Genomic DNA, 14212 nt, shown 5'->3' on the forward strand with positions numbered 1-14212 from the left:
TCAATCACTGTTATGCTCAGCCAATGCTGCTTGCTCCTAAAAGCATGAGGTTGCTTCTCCAGCCCCTGCGGAATCCCAGTATGGTTACAAAGAATGAGATCTTCCAAAATTCACAGATTTTGCTCAGCCATCTGTTTGACACTGCTGCCTCCATGTGCATCCTCCTGTGCAATGGATTTTGCTTTAAACCTCACCATTGATTAAACATTCACAATTGTTTGCTTCCCTAATCACAGCTTGCAGGGATCTTACAGCCCCTGTCATTTGGAGGGTAAGGAGCAACAATCCTGTCACTGTCTGCCTTACTTGTACAGAAAAAAGGGCAGCTGTCTCCCTGCTCTTTGTGCTCTCCTTCTTCCCTCAGCGACCAGCCCGAGCCCATCAGCAACTTGCATTCCCCTTGTCTCTCAGGCACCCACCTTTATGTTTTCCCAGTGCTTGTCAAATTCTCTTGCATGTTTCTATCAGTCCATCTTCTTGTGAAGCCTCGTGTGTTCTTGGCCTGCTTCCTACCACACAGCTGCTACTAAATCATGTAAGCTCTTCCAAGCTTATGCCTGGCATTTTCATCCCTTCATTTCACACCTTCCTATTCCCCGGCTTGCCCTTGGCTGAGAGGAGGCACCGTGCTCTGAGGAGACCTCAGCCCTCTCCTAGGCACAGGGGAAACTGGTGGCACATCCAGCTCGCTGTGGATGGCCATGGTGGCCAAGGATCTTGTTGCTGTGAGACAGAAATGGCTGCATGGTGTAACTTTCATGCTGCTGTCTCCCCAGGAAGTGTTCTTGCACTGCCGCATCCTTGTGTGCGGGGCACTGGATGAAAGCTCCCGCTGCGCCCAGGGCTGCCGGCGGAGGGTGCGCAGGTCGGCTGGGACGGAGGAGCAGGACGAGTCCGGGAACTTGGCAAACCACCTCCTGACAGGTGGCCCCATCAGAATTGACTTCGACGACTGACACCCAACCCCTGGAACAGCATCTCTGCCTGAGACCACTCTTAGCGGTGTTTTCCTTCTTGGTTGTTTGAGAAATGAGAGGTGTTTGACAAAGCCCTACTTGAACCTCAGGACTTGTTCCCTAGCTGTGTGATGGTTGGTTGCGAAGCAGCCTTGGCACTTGAGGCAGCCATCTGAGTACAAGCCAGATGGCAGAGCAGTTTGGTTTTAGCTCCATTCTGTTGGTTGAAAGAATCCTGCTGCTTTGCAGTCTTGACCCGTTACCCAAATTTGTCTGTCCCTACAGCCACCCACAGGTTCCACAGGACTGTTCATCTTGGGCTCAACGTACTATTCAAGCCCTTCTTTCATCAGATTATAAAAACAGTATTGTAGCTGAACGCGTTTGCTGTGCGGTTCTGCGAATGATGCTGAAGCTTTTGGATGTGCTGTGATTTTGGATGACCTTTAATAAAAATGTATAAAAATATATATCCCATAATGTGCAAGTTCCTTGGCGCTACTGAAGAGTTGTCAATTCAGGCAGCTGAAACTAGGTCTATCACAGGCACATTTGTAGGTTATTTTAAAGTAGTCATAGGTATTTAATAACGTTTTTTAATTGTCTTTTGATAATTGCATGCAGTTTGTGTCTCTTGTATTTAGCGTATCATTGTTCTTTCTTTCTCTTTTCTGTTTTCTCTCCATCCCTTCCAACAGTGTGGTGCCTATTGTAAGTGCTGTAGCACTTCTGTTTGAAGAAAAAGATCATTAAAAATCTAAACACGCCCACCCCAAGTGTTCTGCTACCAAATCTGTGTTTGAAGGTTGTGATGACGCATTACTCTGCACAGGAGGGACTGTGCCTCTGCCAAAGGGATTTGAGCAATGCATATTTACAAATGATTACTGCAAATACTTAATGTGGATGGTTGCTGGGGACAGGAGGCATTGCGGCCTTGTTTGTGGTCTCCTCGTGGGTAAGAAGTGGCTGGAGATGCAATTACTGGTGATGGTGGTGACATGATGCTAGTCAGAAATCCCTCTGAGCCACCAAACTCCTTCCAAAGAGAACAAAAAGGGTGATAGCTCGGGGCCCTCTGAGTATCACTTAGGAGCAGGACTGCTGTGTGGTGAAGGATTACAAGCGCAGATGGAAGGAGGTGAGCAGTGAAGAATGAAGAAAGAGGCAGGGCTGGGGGCTGAAGAAGCAGCTGTCCCCACTGGTGGCTATGGCACAGCAATGTGCTCACATGGTTCTCTGCTAGAGGGCTCACCATGTGCAGCCCCATTGTGTGTGGGTTGAGAGGTATGCTGCAGGTCCCCCTTAGTCTGCATTACTGATTTTCTGCTTCAGTTGGAAGCAGCAAATTGCTGCCAAGGCCAAGATTTGTTGCTGCTCTGAAATGGAGGGTGAGACTTTGTGAAGAGACCATTTAGAAGGGAGTCACAAATCACCCCAGCAATATTCCATTCCTCAGATTTATTTGTTCTGGTGACTGACATTTCAGTGATGAATGGGTGTTTGATGGACTGAGAGTTTTGTGATTTTTCTAAATGGCTTCATGGCTGCATTTCTGCTTTGGGGATATATGTGTGTGTGCATCCGTGCTAGACAGAACAAATGAAAATTTTCCTGGGAAACTAAGTGGAAGTGGAAGGACATTTTTCATGTTATCTAACCATATGTAATGAAAAAGAAATGAAAAAGCCCCCTTCTTGCATCACTATGCTCTCCTGGTTCTGCTGATTCACTTCTGCATTACCACCACAGTGGCAATTTCCTGCTGTCACTTCTTCACTCAGGCAGCCTCTGTTGCATGTTCTTATTTTGATAAAACAAGAGCTGGGAAATGAAATTAATTAGCTGGTGCATTCTGGAGAAGCAATGGGTGTTTTTGTTAATGTGAGATGGATGTGGGGAGTGGTGGGAAGGGGAGATTAGTTTCTCTGCTTGCTTTAGTTATGGTTCACATTATTTGGTTCTTCCTGACAAATTAATACAAAGCAGCCTTTCTGCTCCACAGCTTTTTGTTAAATCATTTGGAGGAGCCATAAGGAGGAAAAACTGCTCTGCATGGCCATGTGAATGGCACAGTGTCTGGTTTGTCCTGCAAGCAGGGTAGTGGTTCTGCTATCTGCCACTGCCCTGAGCCATCTCTACTCCAACAGAGAGGGAATGGCTTCTAGGCAGAGAACTAAACCATTTCTCAAAGTCTTCTCTCTCCCTGGTTTACCTTCTGCTTCCATCTGTCTTCTTTGTCAGCTTTACATCTTGGTCGTGAAATCAAAGGCCAGACTTGCATAAGAGCCAAGGGATTTGTTCTTCTATTTAATTTAATCACCCACACCACGGAGCAGAAACAACCACACTGCAAAAGCAGGCACTGAGTGTGTGGAAGGCACCACACTGGTGCTCCTGAGGGCCCCTGGGCACTGCTGAGTGTGGTTCCAAGTCCAAGCAGTGTCAGTGCTGCCTGCCACATGGAGCTGGCGTTCTGGCTGATGTCGCTGCATTCTCATATGAAATGAGAGTCAGAATGGTAGATGTTCAGGAGGAGCCATCTCCAGTCCATGTTTGTGTCCATTGTGGAGATGCAGAGATTGCTGTTTGAGGCACTGCTGCTGGAAGAGAGCACGCTGACCAGCCAGCTCAAACATCAGTAGGAGCTGAAGTCATCCTGCCAAAGCGCGAAGCCAACAGGAAGCCTCCAGGTAAGCACACTATCTTTGTCCTGTTCAGAGCAGAAACAAAGATGACCCAAGCTTTGGGAACCGAGCTGCGGAGTCCCATGTTCCAATGGCTGCACACTGCTGAGGAGCAGGAGCGGCATGGAGGGGAAGCCATTATTTGTTCAGCTGCAGACATTTTACTATACTTCATGCACCATTTCTATCCCTGAGTCACTGCCACCACTTGAAGTTTTGAGTTTTCCTGTTGAGCTGCTCGTGGCTTTTTTTCATATTCCCACAGCTTACTTTTGTAGTGAAAAATGTGCTTCTTCAATAGCTGCCCCACCAGCAGCAGTCTGAGTTGTTTTGTTATGAATGGTAGTTTGAAAGCACGGAAGAATTATTTATGTTAGCGGTGTCTCCGAAGTGTCAGTCTGTGGACAGAGATTTTGTTCAGAACCCTTGGAATCCTCCAGTGTATGTCATTGTCTGTTATCAGTTGCTTGCCCTGGCTTTAATCTGTTATCGGGTTACTGAGTTTGACAAGACATATTATTTAAATTGTGTCATAAGAGTGTGCTAACATTTAGAACTGGCAACAGGCATGATTTCACCAATGAAATGCAACATTTGGGAAGTGTTCGGAATGAGAAAGGTTTCCTTCCCATTCCTAGCCAAAAGAACGTGTTTCTTAGATGGCATATGAGCGTGTCCAGCCTCGCGCTCTGATAGACATATGCTGCAGTGAAACTTGGCAGTGCAGTATTCACTCTCCACTGGCATTAGCACAGCCAGGAAAGGATGTCATTGCAATTGACATTGCAACTATGAATGAAGGTCCTCCTCTATGGAAGACATCTCAGTGCACCTTATACTATCACTTCCAATTCCCTGTTTTTGTACCTTGGACGACTCTTGTTGTTGCAGGCTATTTGGGACCAGATGATTCTCATTGCTGTTCACTATAAAGCAAAGATGACTAGCAAGAATAGGAATACAGGGCTTAAATAATTTATAGCTCCACACACCCATTTAAACACAAACTAGAAGAAAGGTAATGAAAACGGACTTTCTATTCTTGTTATATTACCTTCTGTAGCCTTAACTTTCCTGTGACAGCTGGAAGAACATAGCCATAAATATGTTTGCAGGAAACTGAAGAATTTTCATGTCGTGGCATGCACACCCAATAGCAACTTCCTTTCAGCAAGAAAAACAGTTGAAAAATGTCTGCAAATGTTATATGTTGATGAAATTCTGCATACCATCTTAAATTCTCATTTTAAACATAATAAAAGCTCCCAATAGCAGATGGAAGTATTAACCATGTTTTAAAGAATGCCTTCTGAGATGACTGATTGCTCTCAGCTGGCAGCGTCTCTGCACCCACCAAGATAGCAAGTAAGCCCTGCCATCTAACAGATAAGCCTCCGGGGTTTGGAAAATCTCATCCAAGGCAACTGTGAGCCTTGTGTGTCCTTTGTGTGAAAGATGGAGATGGGTACTCAGCCATTTAGTGTTAACAGGGATCCAGAAAGAAAAGCTTGCTAGAAGATACAGGAAGAAAATAATTAAACAGATACAGTCTGGGAGTCACTGAAAAAAAAAATGCAGCTTCCTCTCCTGAGAATGTGTGAGAGTGCTGTAGGTGTGTAAGAGTAGCTGTGGATTAGTGCTCTGCACATCTGAGATGGGCTTTGGTCCTCTTCTGCCCAGGTATGAAACACACCAGTATCACAAACACGCCGAGTCCTTCTCATGTTGCCAAACCCCTGGGTGTTTTACATTGTTTCATCAAGTATTAAATAAGCAGAGTAGTCAGAGTGTGTAATGATAGAATAGAAAATGTGAGGGGTGCATGTGAGCATCACACTGAGAGCAAATCACTCCTCTCCTTCAGTCTCCAGAGATGGAAAAACGTAAATAGTGTGGCCACAGGCTGAGATTGTCAGAGGCTGCAGAGGCCTAATGCTTCACACTGCAAATGAGAAAGTTAAGGGGCAGGGGATACTAGCAGAGTGGCAAACAAACAAGTAAAGCCCCTTGTTTATAACCAGCACTGCGTCCTGCTTGCCTTTCCAGATCAGTCTGCAGAGAAAATTGGCATCAGATCATTCTGATAGAGCTGGAAAGGGATAGGGCAGTGTAACTGCAGCTGCGGAGGACAGCAGGCATCTCTGCCCTACTTGCACAGGCTGCCTCTCCTTTTGCTGCCTTCTGCTCCAAAGCTGCAGCCAATGCGTGTTGCTTGGCCAAGGTCCCTGTGTCCCATGCTTGGCCAGAGGGCTGCTGGAAGTCACTGAGAAGCGCCGTGTGTGAGAGGGAGCGTTGGCAGCAGCTCGTGAAGGCCAGGGGTTCTGCTCTGCTTCATAGCTCGTCTCGCTCTTCCTCGCTGCAAATGCAGGCGCTCCGCTGGCTGTTCATGAAGGGCCGGCAGCCCAGGGTCCAGACAGCATTGAACACGGTGTCTGCGACGGACTCACAGGCTGCGGGGAAGGAAGAGATCAGGCAGTCAGGAGTGGGCTCTGTAGGGCATTGGCAGGCTGAGCCCTGCGCTGAGTCCTGTGGTATTGCAGTTGGGAACATGGACTGTTTCTCTCTGGGTATTGTATTTGTACAAATCCAGAAGTTACCTTCAGCAAAAAAGTGGGGACTCTTCTCCTCCTGATGTGGCACCAACTTCCCTCCCTGCTAGCCACGTCTCTCAGGCTTTTCTGCTTGATGGATCACTTGCAGCACTGCAACTAGTGCTGTGTACCCAGCAGATTTCCCACTAGACACTGGCAGCACTGTTTCTCCCAGCTGCCTCTCCTTACAACTGTTTATAGCCACTATGAACTAATCTTTGCAGGTGTTTGGAAGGTGCAGTGCCAGCATGCTGTGACTGCAACAGTGTGCCTGACTGCTAGCCCCTTTCTTTCCTCTAAAACAGCCCTTGTCAGATCAGCAGGTTAATATAAGATCTTTTAAGGTTGTGGCTCAGTGGTGCTATCTGTAGTGCCATTGTCATCTCTTATCTGTGAACCAGAGCCCAGTCCCTGGTTCTCCAACTCATTGGCCCTTGGCCATGTACAGGTTTGAGCATGTGGCTCGCAGGCTCTGGAAGACTTTTTGATCTTCCATGAAGGTGTCTGAACTCTCAGGGAGGGCATCCAAGGATTAAAAAATTGCTTCTAGGGGTTTTGGTTTCCTTTTTCTCCTTTCCACGCATCTTTCCTAGCATGTCCCCATGTTAAATAACTTCAGATGTCCATCCCTGGGGCAGGAGCGTGTATTCTCCCTCAGCACTGACCCATCTTTAACACTACTGGGCAGACACCCTGCTCCCTTCTGCAGGTTTCTGCTTCGTTTGGCAAAGAGGTGTCTCCCTGTGCACACCCTCCCTTCCCTGCCACCACTTGTTCCCTACTTGGGGGATGTGAGCTGGGGAGCCTACCTTCCACCTTGGAGACAAAGCCAAGGCTGCGCTTGAGATCAGAGCAGATGGAATGGAGGCACCAGCGGAACTTGGCATCGCAGCGGTATTTGTTGGCTCCACAGGTGTCATAACAAATGTCCAGCTGGTTGCAGCACTTGGTCATGGCAGGGATACCCAAATCTAGCTGGGAAATGAAAGAAAAGGAGCATCTCTTGGCTGCTTCCTGGCCTCGAAATCGCACAGCCACAAGTGGCTGAGAATTTACAGTGCCCGACTGGCTCAGTGCCCCCAAACCAGAGGTATGGCAGAGCCTCCATTTCTCTTTCTTTGTTTTTGCACAGCCTGCTTCTTGGCCTAGTAAATCATCTAAAAGGGTTATCAATGCCTTGCTTCTTACAGATGTGTTTATGGGACCAAGGACAAACACAGCTTGCTTGGAGGGAACCTGCAGCTTAGCTAATAACTGTGGGTGGGTGGGGCAAGTCTGTCTCCTAGAGGAATGGGACTCATTAGCTAGTTAGAAATTCTTCCTCTTTTCAGCCTTCCTCATGCAGTATTTATTTAGGAGATGTGTTTTTTCTTCATTGCATTCAGTGCTCATGATTGCCTGCATAAGGAGGTGGCACCGCAGAAACGCCCACAAGGTTTGCAATGAAACGTGGTTTAAGGAACTAATCTAACATGAAAAATGGGCTTTAAAGGGAGGGTTTTTTGGAGCAGGAATCTGTCTAATTGCTTCTTCATAGGCAGCAGTAATGCACTGGCTGAATAGTAATTCCTGCTCTAAGAGCCTCCTGGGAGAGCTCTTCCTGGTGATTCCAATATTATTTCATTAATTGCCTTTAAAGTGGTGAAAAGGTACAGTATTAATGCCTACAGTTTTATTTCAGTGCTCAAGAGAGGCAAAAAGCATGGGAGGGACAAAGGGCCAGGCGAGGATAATACATTCAGGCATTGCTGCTTGTGCGTTATGTTAATGCTCAATTAGCGTAGGCCCTGAGCTGCCCAGTGTTGGGTGTTTTCTGTCCTAAAGGCAGAGAACTGATGATATCATTTTTTTTTTCCCCCACACTGATGCTCTGCTTAGCCAGCCCTTTTCTTCTTGTAGCGCTAATCTGCTCAGGAATCTTTCAGTACCTACAAAGCAACAGGTCAGGCCTTCATAAGCGTAACTCCTGCCTACATGATTCCTGCTTGTCTTCCATTAGCAGCTGAGGTTTAATGCTTTCCTGACTGACAATAAATGGGGCCATGCTTAGGCTGACTCCTCCTCGCCTGCTGTCAGCAGCCAGCCGTGTCTCCTGGCAGTCCTGGCAGACAGCTCATCCCCAGCACAACCCACTGGTACTCCCTTCTCCAGAGCTGGGAGGAGAAGCATCGCACTGGCAGCACGCAGCACAGCTAAGCATAGTCCCTCACCCACAACATTAGCAGCTTAGAGATGGTTAGCTGTGAGTAGAGAATTTCATTAGTTAGGAACAGTACATACACTTTGGGGTACCTTGAGCCCCAGAAAATAGGAGCTGCAGCCATTTGGTTCTTGGGGCTTGTAGTGAGGTCGTGGCATCGGAGCCTTCCCTGAGGAAGAAAGGAAAAACATGAAGAACACTGATCTTCCCAAGGGCTGTACCAAAGAGCTCTGGGACTCTCCCCAGCTCTTAGCCATGGGTGAGTCCCTCTTCACGGCTGCAGCTGGGGCTATCCAGCTGCATTCTTAATTCCTCCAGAAATCTCCTCTCCATCCCCAGTGTGCTCAGGGTGAGGGAGATACGGATCAATGCAGAGCCATTCCTGGCTGATCTTGGGCCCTGTGTTTGGTGATGTGCTGTTCTTTTAAGCTCTGTTTCTTCTTGTCAGCACTGATAACCATTTCAGATACTTTTCCCTTTTTTTCTTCCAGGGTACCTGAATTACCTGCCATCAATACAGCTGTAAGTCTGTTGTGTTTTTGGAAAGGCCTCACAGCAGAATCCCTTAGAAGGTCATATGTGGGAACACTCCCAGCACCTTCTAAATTAAAAACTGCCTGAGTGGTTTTGTTTAAACAACAGGCTTGCAACAAATAGCAAACCAAAACACTGTCTGGCTGTGGGATGTCAATAGGCAGCTTTCTCCAGCCCTACACAAATGCAGTAGGCTTCAGGGATTTAACTGTCTGCAGGCTGAGATAAAGCTCTCCTGCTGACTTTCTCAGCAGGCAGTGGCATTTGTGTGGGGAGGTATTTCTCAGTGCTATTGTCTCCCCTTTTTGTCCCCTTCAAATAGGCCAGATCTGGTTCCTGCTCCAAATAGTTTTCTAGTGCAGAAAGCATTGTTGTTTTGAGCAGGTAGAACTGAATTAAGAGTAGTGAAAGAACACCAATCAGTTGGTCACAGCACATTGCCATTACAAGATTGCCTTTGCACCAATACATAATTTAAGTCCATTGAGATATGCTGGCATTTTGATGGTTATGCTATAGAGAGAAGGGATTGTGTCTATAGATCGGCTGAATCTTATAACCCAAAACTCACAGGCAATACAGTGAGAGGAGGACTGCTCCCTGGATGCATTTCACAGCGCAAGTACAGTTTTGGAAGGGACCAAGAGCTGGGACTCAGAGTTCAACCCAAGCTGAGGAAGGAAGCAGAGGCAAGTTCACAGTTCAAGGTGGATTTTGCAGGATGAGAACAAATTTTAATGACTTGCTTGTAATATTGGCAGTAAGTTACGATCTTGCAGCACGTTGTCAGTTATGGGGTAAGAAGGGAGAGCAGGAGTGGGGCTATTTTTGGATATGGAAGTAACTGTTTCCAGAGAAAATCTTCAATAAGCTTAAGCTACAGCTATTGTGATGTCTTACACAGGTGGCTGAAGTGAAAAAATATCTGGTGAGTACTGCGGAACCAACAAAAGTGCTCAAGATGAGCCCATGTAAGAAAGCCACCTCCTCCTCTCTGACAAATTGAGCTTAATCATTTGTCAAGTGCACCTTTCTGAACTCCTTCTCAGCTAGATAAAGTCCAAGACACCACGCTTAACCTCTCTCCCACAGCTTGTTTTGTAGCTCAGGAAAACAAAAACAAAAGCAAGGCACCATTTACAAGTAATCCTCATTCTACACATAGCAACTCTGTGATTGATATCGCTTACTGCTTGCCTCTCCTATGGGCACGTCTGTGATGGGGAGGGGATGAGGTAAGTCCTGCCAGCTGGGTTTCATCACTTGCTACACAGCCCTGCTGAGAAAGCTTCTTCTGTAGAGTAATATTTCAGGGCACAGTCTCATTGGCATCATAGAGAACTGAGGTCGAGCTGCTAATGGGAAGTGAGTTTCCCTGATGCATTTTAATATCTCCAGGCTGCCGTAGCTGTACCAAGGGACTGCAGAACAGCCAGCTGGCTAGAGGAGATCTCTGGCCCATGCAGGAGGTCTCAGGCACTGCAGTGCTGGTACAGTGGGTCAGGGGAAGGCAATACATTTCTGGGTGAATAGATGGTCCTGGGGTCCCACACTGTGACCCTCCAAGTCCTGCCTGCCTAGACAGCTGGGAGAAGTTATTCAGGGATTTACTCCCTGTTCAGGACACTGTTCCCCCCAAGATGCTTACAGAGGTTTCATAGTAAGGGGGAGATATTTTCCAGCAAATACTTGTATAAACAAAATTTCCTGATTTAAGGGAGTAATCTGTCATGTTGTCTGTTTTCTCACCTCACCAGGTGCTGATAAATCCAATCTAGCAGCCAGAACAGCCAGTTCTTTGTGCTCAGCTGAAGATGGATGTGTCAATTACAGGTGAGTCCTGACCTTTATCGTGGCAAAATAAGCAATTATCAGTATCCCTTGTCTGAAATGAAAGAGTGGAATGCACCAATTTTATTCCTTGGCTGGAGAGAGAGCACTCAGGCCCTGATTCAGCAGCAAGGCAATACAGATGGCTGGCATTCATTCTTCAGGGCACAGGCATTTAGTCTCACTGGTTTGGGATCCTCCCTGCATCCCCTCCAACTACATGAGCAAGAGTCCAGCACAGGCAAGTAGTTCTGGGGGGGCCAGAAGGACCTGTGGAAGTATGTGAGCAGTGTTTGAGAATTGCTGCTTCTGCCAGTGCTTAATACTTGTTCAGGAAAGGACAAAAAACAGTGCTAAAGAAGTACTTGTTGTTTTCCTTTCAAGGTAAAGCATTTCTCTGATATGAAGCAGGATGTTCCAGAGGAATGGGCAGGCCTTTGCACAGGAGCGGGGCAGTGGAGCCAGGACAGGGGAAAGCCATGGCCTGAGAGCAATGACTTCTCTGGAACAATGGTGAGTCATGAGCCTCCCTGAATCAAGCTTCATCACCCATCTTCCCTTCCGTGGCCTCAGCACACTATAGCATCTGTATTTCTCACAATGTCTTCCCCACTGTGGGCTCAGGAGATGTTTCCATCGGGCTGAGGAACATTGCAGGTAGGCCCACACAGCCCAGGGAGACACAGTGTGCAGCCCACTTCCTAGAAGAAGTGGGATGTGTGTGGACAGAAACTGAGCTGGGAGGATCTCTCCAAAGCATAGAGTCCATGTCTGTAAACTGGAATGCTCAAGGCAAGAAGGGATGAAAACACCTCAGTGCTCACAGGCATCTTGCTCAGGCAGTCACCAGGGATGTGGGATGAAACTGGGAGGAAAGTACCTGGTGGGCATTGCTGGACGGGCAGGTGACAGAGGGCTGGGCTCTCTCCCAGGACAGATATGGGAAGCTGGCAGCAGGATGCAGTTCCTGCTGTTCCCAAACAGCAGGTTGGATGTTAAGAAAAACTTATCCCATAGAGTGGAAGTGCATTGAAACAGGGTGCTGAGGGGGCTGGTGGGGTCACCATCCCTGGAGGTGTTCCAGAGCCACAGAAATGAGGCACTGAGGAACGTGGGCAGGTGGGGGTGTGCTGAGTGAGTTGAGAGGGCTCTTCCGACCTGAATGATTCTATGAAGCTGGTTGGTATCCCGCTGATGGCTACTGCTGCCTGGGCCCATCCAGTGCTCTGTGTCCACACCAGGGGTGTGCCACAGCCCCGTTGCTCTGTCACCTGCGCGCTTCCAGGCTGCCTTTGCCTGTTGTCCCTGATCTGCCGCCTTCTTTGACTGCCCCCACTACAAATCAAACTCTTCCTTTTTAGTAAATCTCTCAAAGTCCAAGGCGAGCAGCACTGCCTCATTCCGCCTTGAGTACTAAAGTTCCTCCATGGTGACATGGGTTCCGTTTACTTTCCTGTTATCTCCCCTCCTCCAACCCTTGCTATTAGCCAACCTGCAGCTGCTGAATAACCCACTCCGAAGGTTGCTGAGATTACGGCTACCATTGGCTCCACCAACCCCTTCTCCTCAGGGCTGCTCTTCCTCCCTAGCAGGCCTGGTAGCTGGCAGCCAGGCTGCTTGCATACTCTTCTTACATCCTCTCCTCTTGTTCTGTTGTCCCTGGCACTGAGCAGGCTGCTTTCGTTAAGAGGGATGAGGAGGTGAGGGTTCCCTGCGCTGGAACCAGCAGCACAGCCATGACTCATGCAGTGACCCATCTGTGCTGACCAGGGCAGGGGTTTGGTTATGGGTGCAAGACGCTGTGGTCTCAGGGAAGGAGAGCTGTGGGTGTCAGGGAACGCAGGAGCAGGGAGAGAAGGGCTGTGCGGGGACATGGGGTAGCAGCGTGTCTCTGAGGGCTCCATCAGCATCAGATTAGGAAAGTAGTAGAACGTATCTGTCACTGGCATAGAGCAATGTGTGCAATGTGTAGACAGGCCGACTTTGCTGATGGCCTTGCTGCCCACCCCTGCGGCTCCTGTGCAGAACAGACAGACAGTGCCTATTGCAGCAATTGAAGCTGTCCCCAGCCCTAGACACAGTGCTCTGCCCTGTGTCCCCAGTGTGGGACACCCCTCACTTACCGTATCGACACCTGTATTGGCAAATGCCATTTTTCCCCCCGAGCAGTTCCAAGAAGGAGTCAAAGTAGCTGTTAACCGTCTCGAAGCTGTCCCGGATGGCCCCGATGCCCCACTCCGGAAAGTAGGACTCTGTGTAGGACGTTTGGGCGGTGTTCTCCTGCGTGGTTTCCTCGGTGCTGTGCCCCAGGCACAGGGTCAGGCACAGAACCGCTGCCTCCAGGAGCAGCCGCATCCTGCAGCCCGGACGCAGGCCCCGCGCCCTCATGCACGCCGATGTGTGGGCAGGGAGCAGTGGGAGCGAGCTGTGTGCGTGGGAGGAGGTGAGCACCCTGCTGCCCCGAACTTTAAACGCTGCTGAGGGACCGGGATGAGGTCACAGCAATCAGAGTGCAAAGTGCAACACGGGGTTTGGACTCATAGAGGAATACCAGGTTTGCATTTGCACAATCCCACTGGAACCGGCCCAGTTATCAGAGCACCAGGGGATTGGCTGCTGTGACAGGGTCCCCCAAAAGGCCCTTCCTAGAGGCAGAGCAGGGGCTGCTTGCTCACCAGGAAGCCCTTCGTTGCCCACCATGCCCTGCTGCTGCCTGCAGGGGGGGGGGAGTGTCTGCCTCCAGCCTTCCCTGCACTGCAATAGCAGCGCTGCTCCCATGAAGCACTGCTGATCCTAATGCTGGGGCATGTGGGCACATGTGGCCATGGGGGAGTTTGAAGTTACTCATTAAAAGAAAACAACCAAACAAACCAACAGCAATAGACAGCGCAAACCACTGATAAAGGGAAGAGCTCCGCTTGGGAAGCTCTGGATATGTCCTGCTCAGACACAGCCACTCTGCAGACTGCCCTGCAGTGCAGGCACCAGCAGCTGCTCCATTGGCCACTTCTTTTCTGGCACTGCACTGCCAGAGGCTCTCTGGACTGGAGGGGAGCCAGGCTGTTGGCTTTTCAGATGTATAGCAAACGTAAATGCAAATCCTGACACGTTTTTCAGGAGGCTCAGCCCCATGTCATGTTTACTGCCCAAGAGCCAGAGCCCTCCAGCACCCTGCTCAGGCCTTTACCTGCCCTGTGCTCCAGCTATGGGATAAGGAGGGACCACCTCCATGTCTGGGCTGCCAGTACAGGTCAGTGGAGGGAAGAGTAGGCAGCTGTTCTGTCCCTTGCTGAGCAGTGCAGAACTGGATCCAGCTGCTGCCTTCTGGGGCCTGTTCCCAGGCACTTGGGCAGGCAGTGCAGGAGACCCAGACCTGTTCTGCTGCTCAGGCCGTGCTGGGGATGTGGTGGTTGT

At 49.0% G+C, this 14212-nt stretch overlaps 2 protein-coding genes across 4 annotated transcripts in view; one reads left to right on the forward strand and one right to left on the reverse strand.

The window, feature by feature from the left end:
* Positions 1-1726, forward strand: part of OIT3 (oncoprotein induced transcript 3) — a 30025-nt gene extending 28299 nt beyond the window's left edge. For both annotated transcript variants that reach the window (XM_042863503.1, XM_042863502.1), the window contains one exon: positions 777-1726. In XM_042863503.1, coding sequence (XP_042719437.1) covers positions 777-956 — 180 coding nt within the window. In that variant the 3' untranslated portion in view covers positions 957-1726. The remainder of the gene's footprint in view (positions 1-776) is intronic.
* A 1513-nt stretch (positions 1727-3239) lies between these two features.
* On the reverse strand, positions 3240-13258 carry PLA2G12B (phospholipase A2 group XIIB). 2 transcript variants are annotated; one of them, XM_042863378.1, is made up of 4 exons: positions 12922-13258; positions 8527-8603; positions 7044-7209; positions 3240-6093 (listed from the first exon to the last, which is right to left on the reverse strand). In XM_042863378.1, exons 1-4 carry the CDS (start codon positions 13184-13186, stop codon positions 5975-5977), a joined length of 627 nt encoding a protein of 208 aa, XP_042719312.1. In that variant the 5' UTR covers positions 13187-13258; the 3' UTR covers positions 3240-5974. The 2 variants fall into 2 exon arrangements, with proteins under 2 accessions (XP_042719312.1, XP_042719311.1); XM_042863377.1 differs by having other exon boundaries at positions 8515-8603.
* Positions 13259-14212: the final 954 nt, after the last annotated feature.

Source organism: Lagopus leucura, unplaced genomic scaffold, assembly GCF_019238085.1.
Source record: "Lagopus leucura isolate 7727_CA_CO unplaced genomic scaffold, USGS_WTPT01 Super-Scaffold_739, whole genome shotgun sequence".
Classification (NCBI taxonomy): Eukaryota; Metazoa; Chordata; class Aves; order Galliformes; family Phasianidae; genus Lagopus; species Lagopus leucura.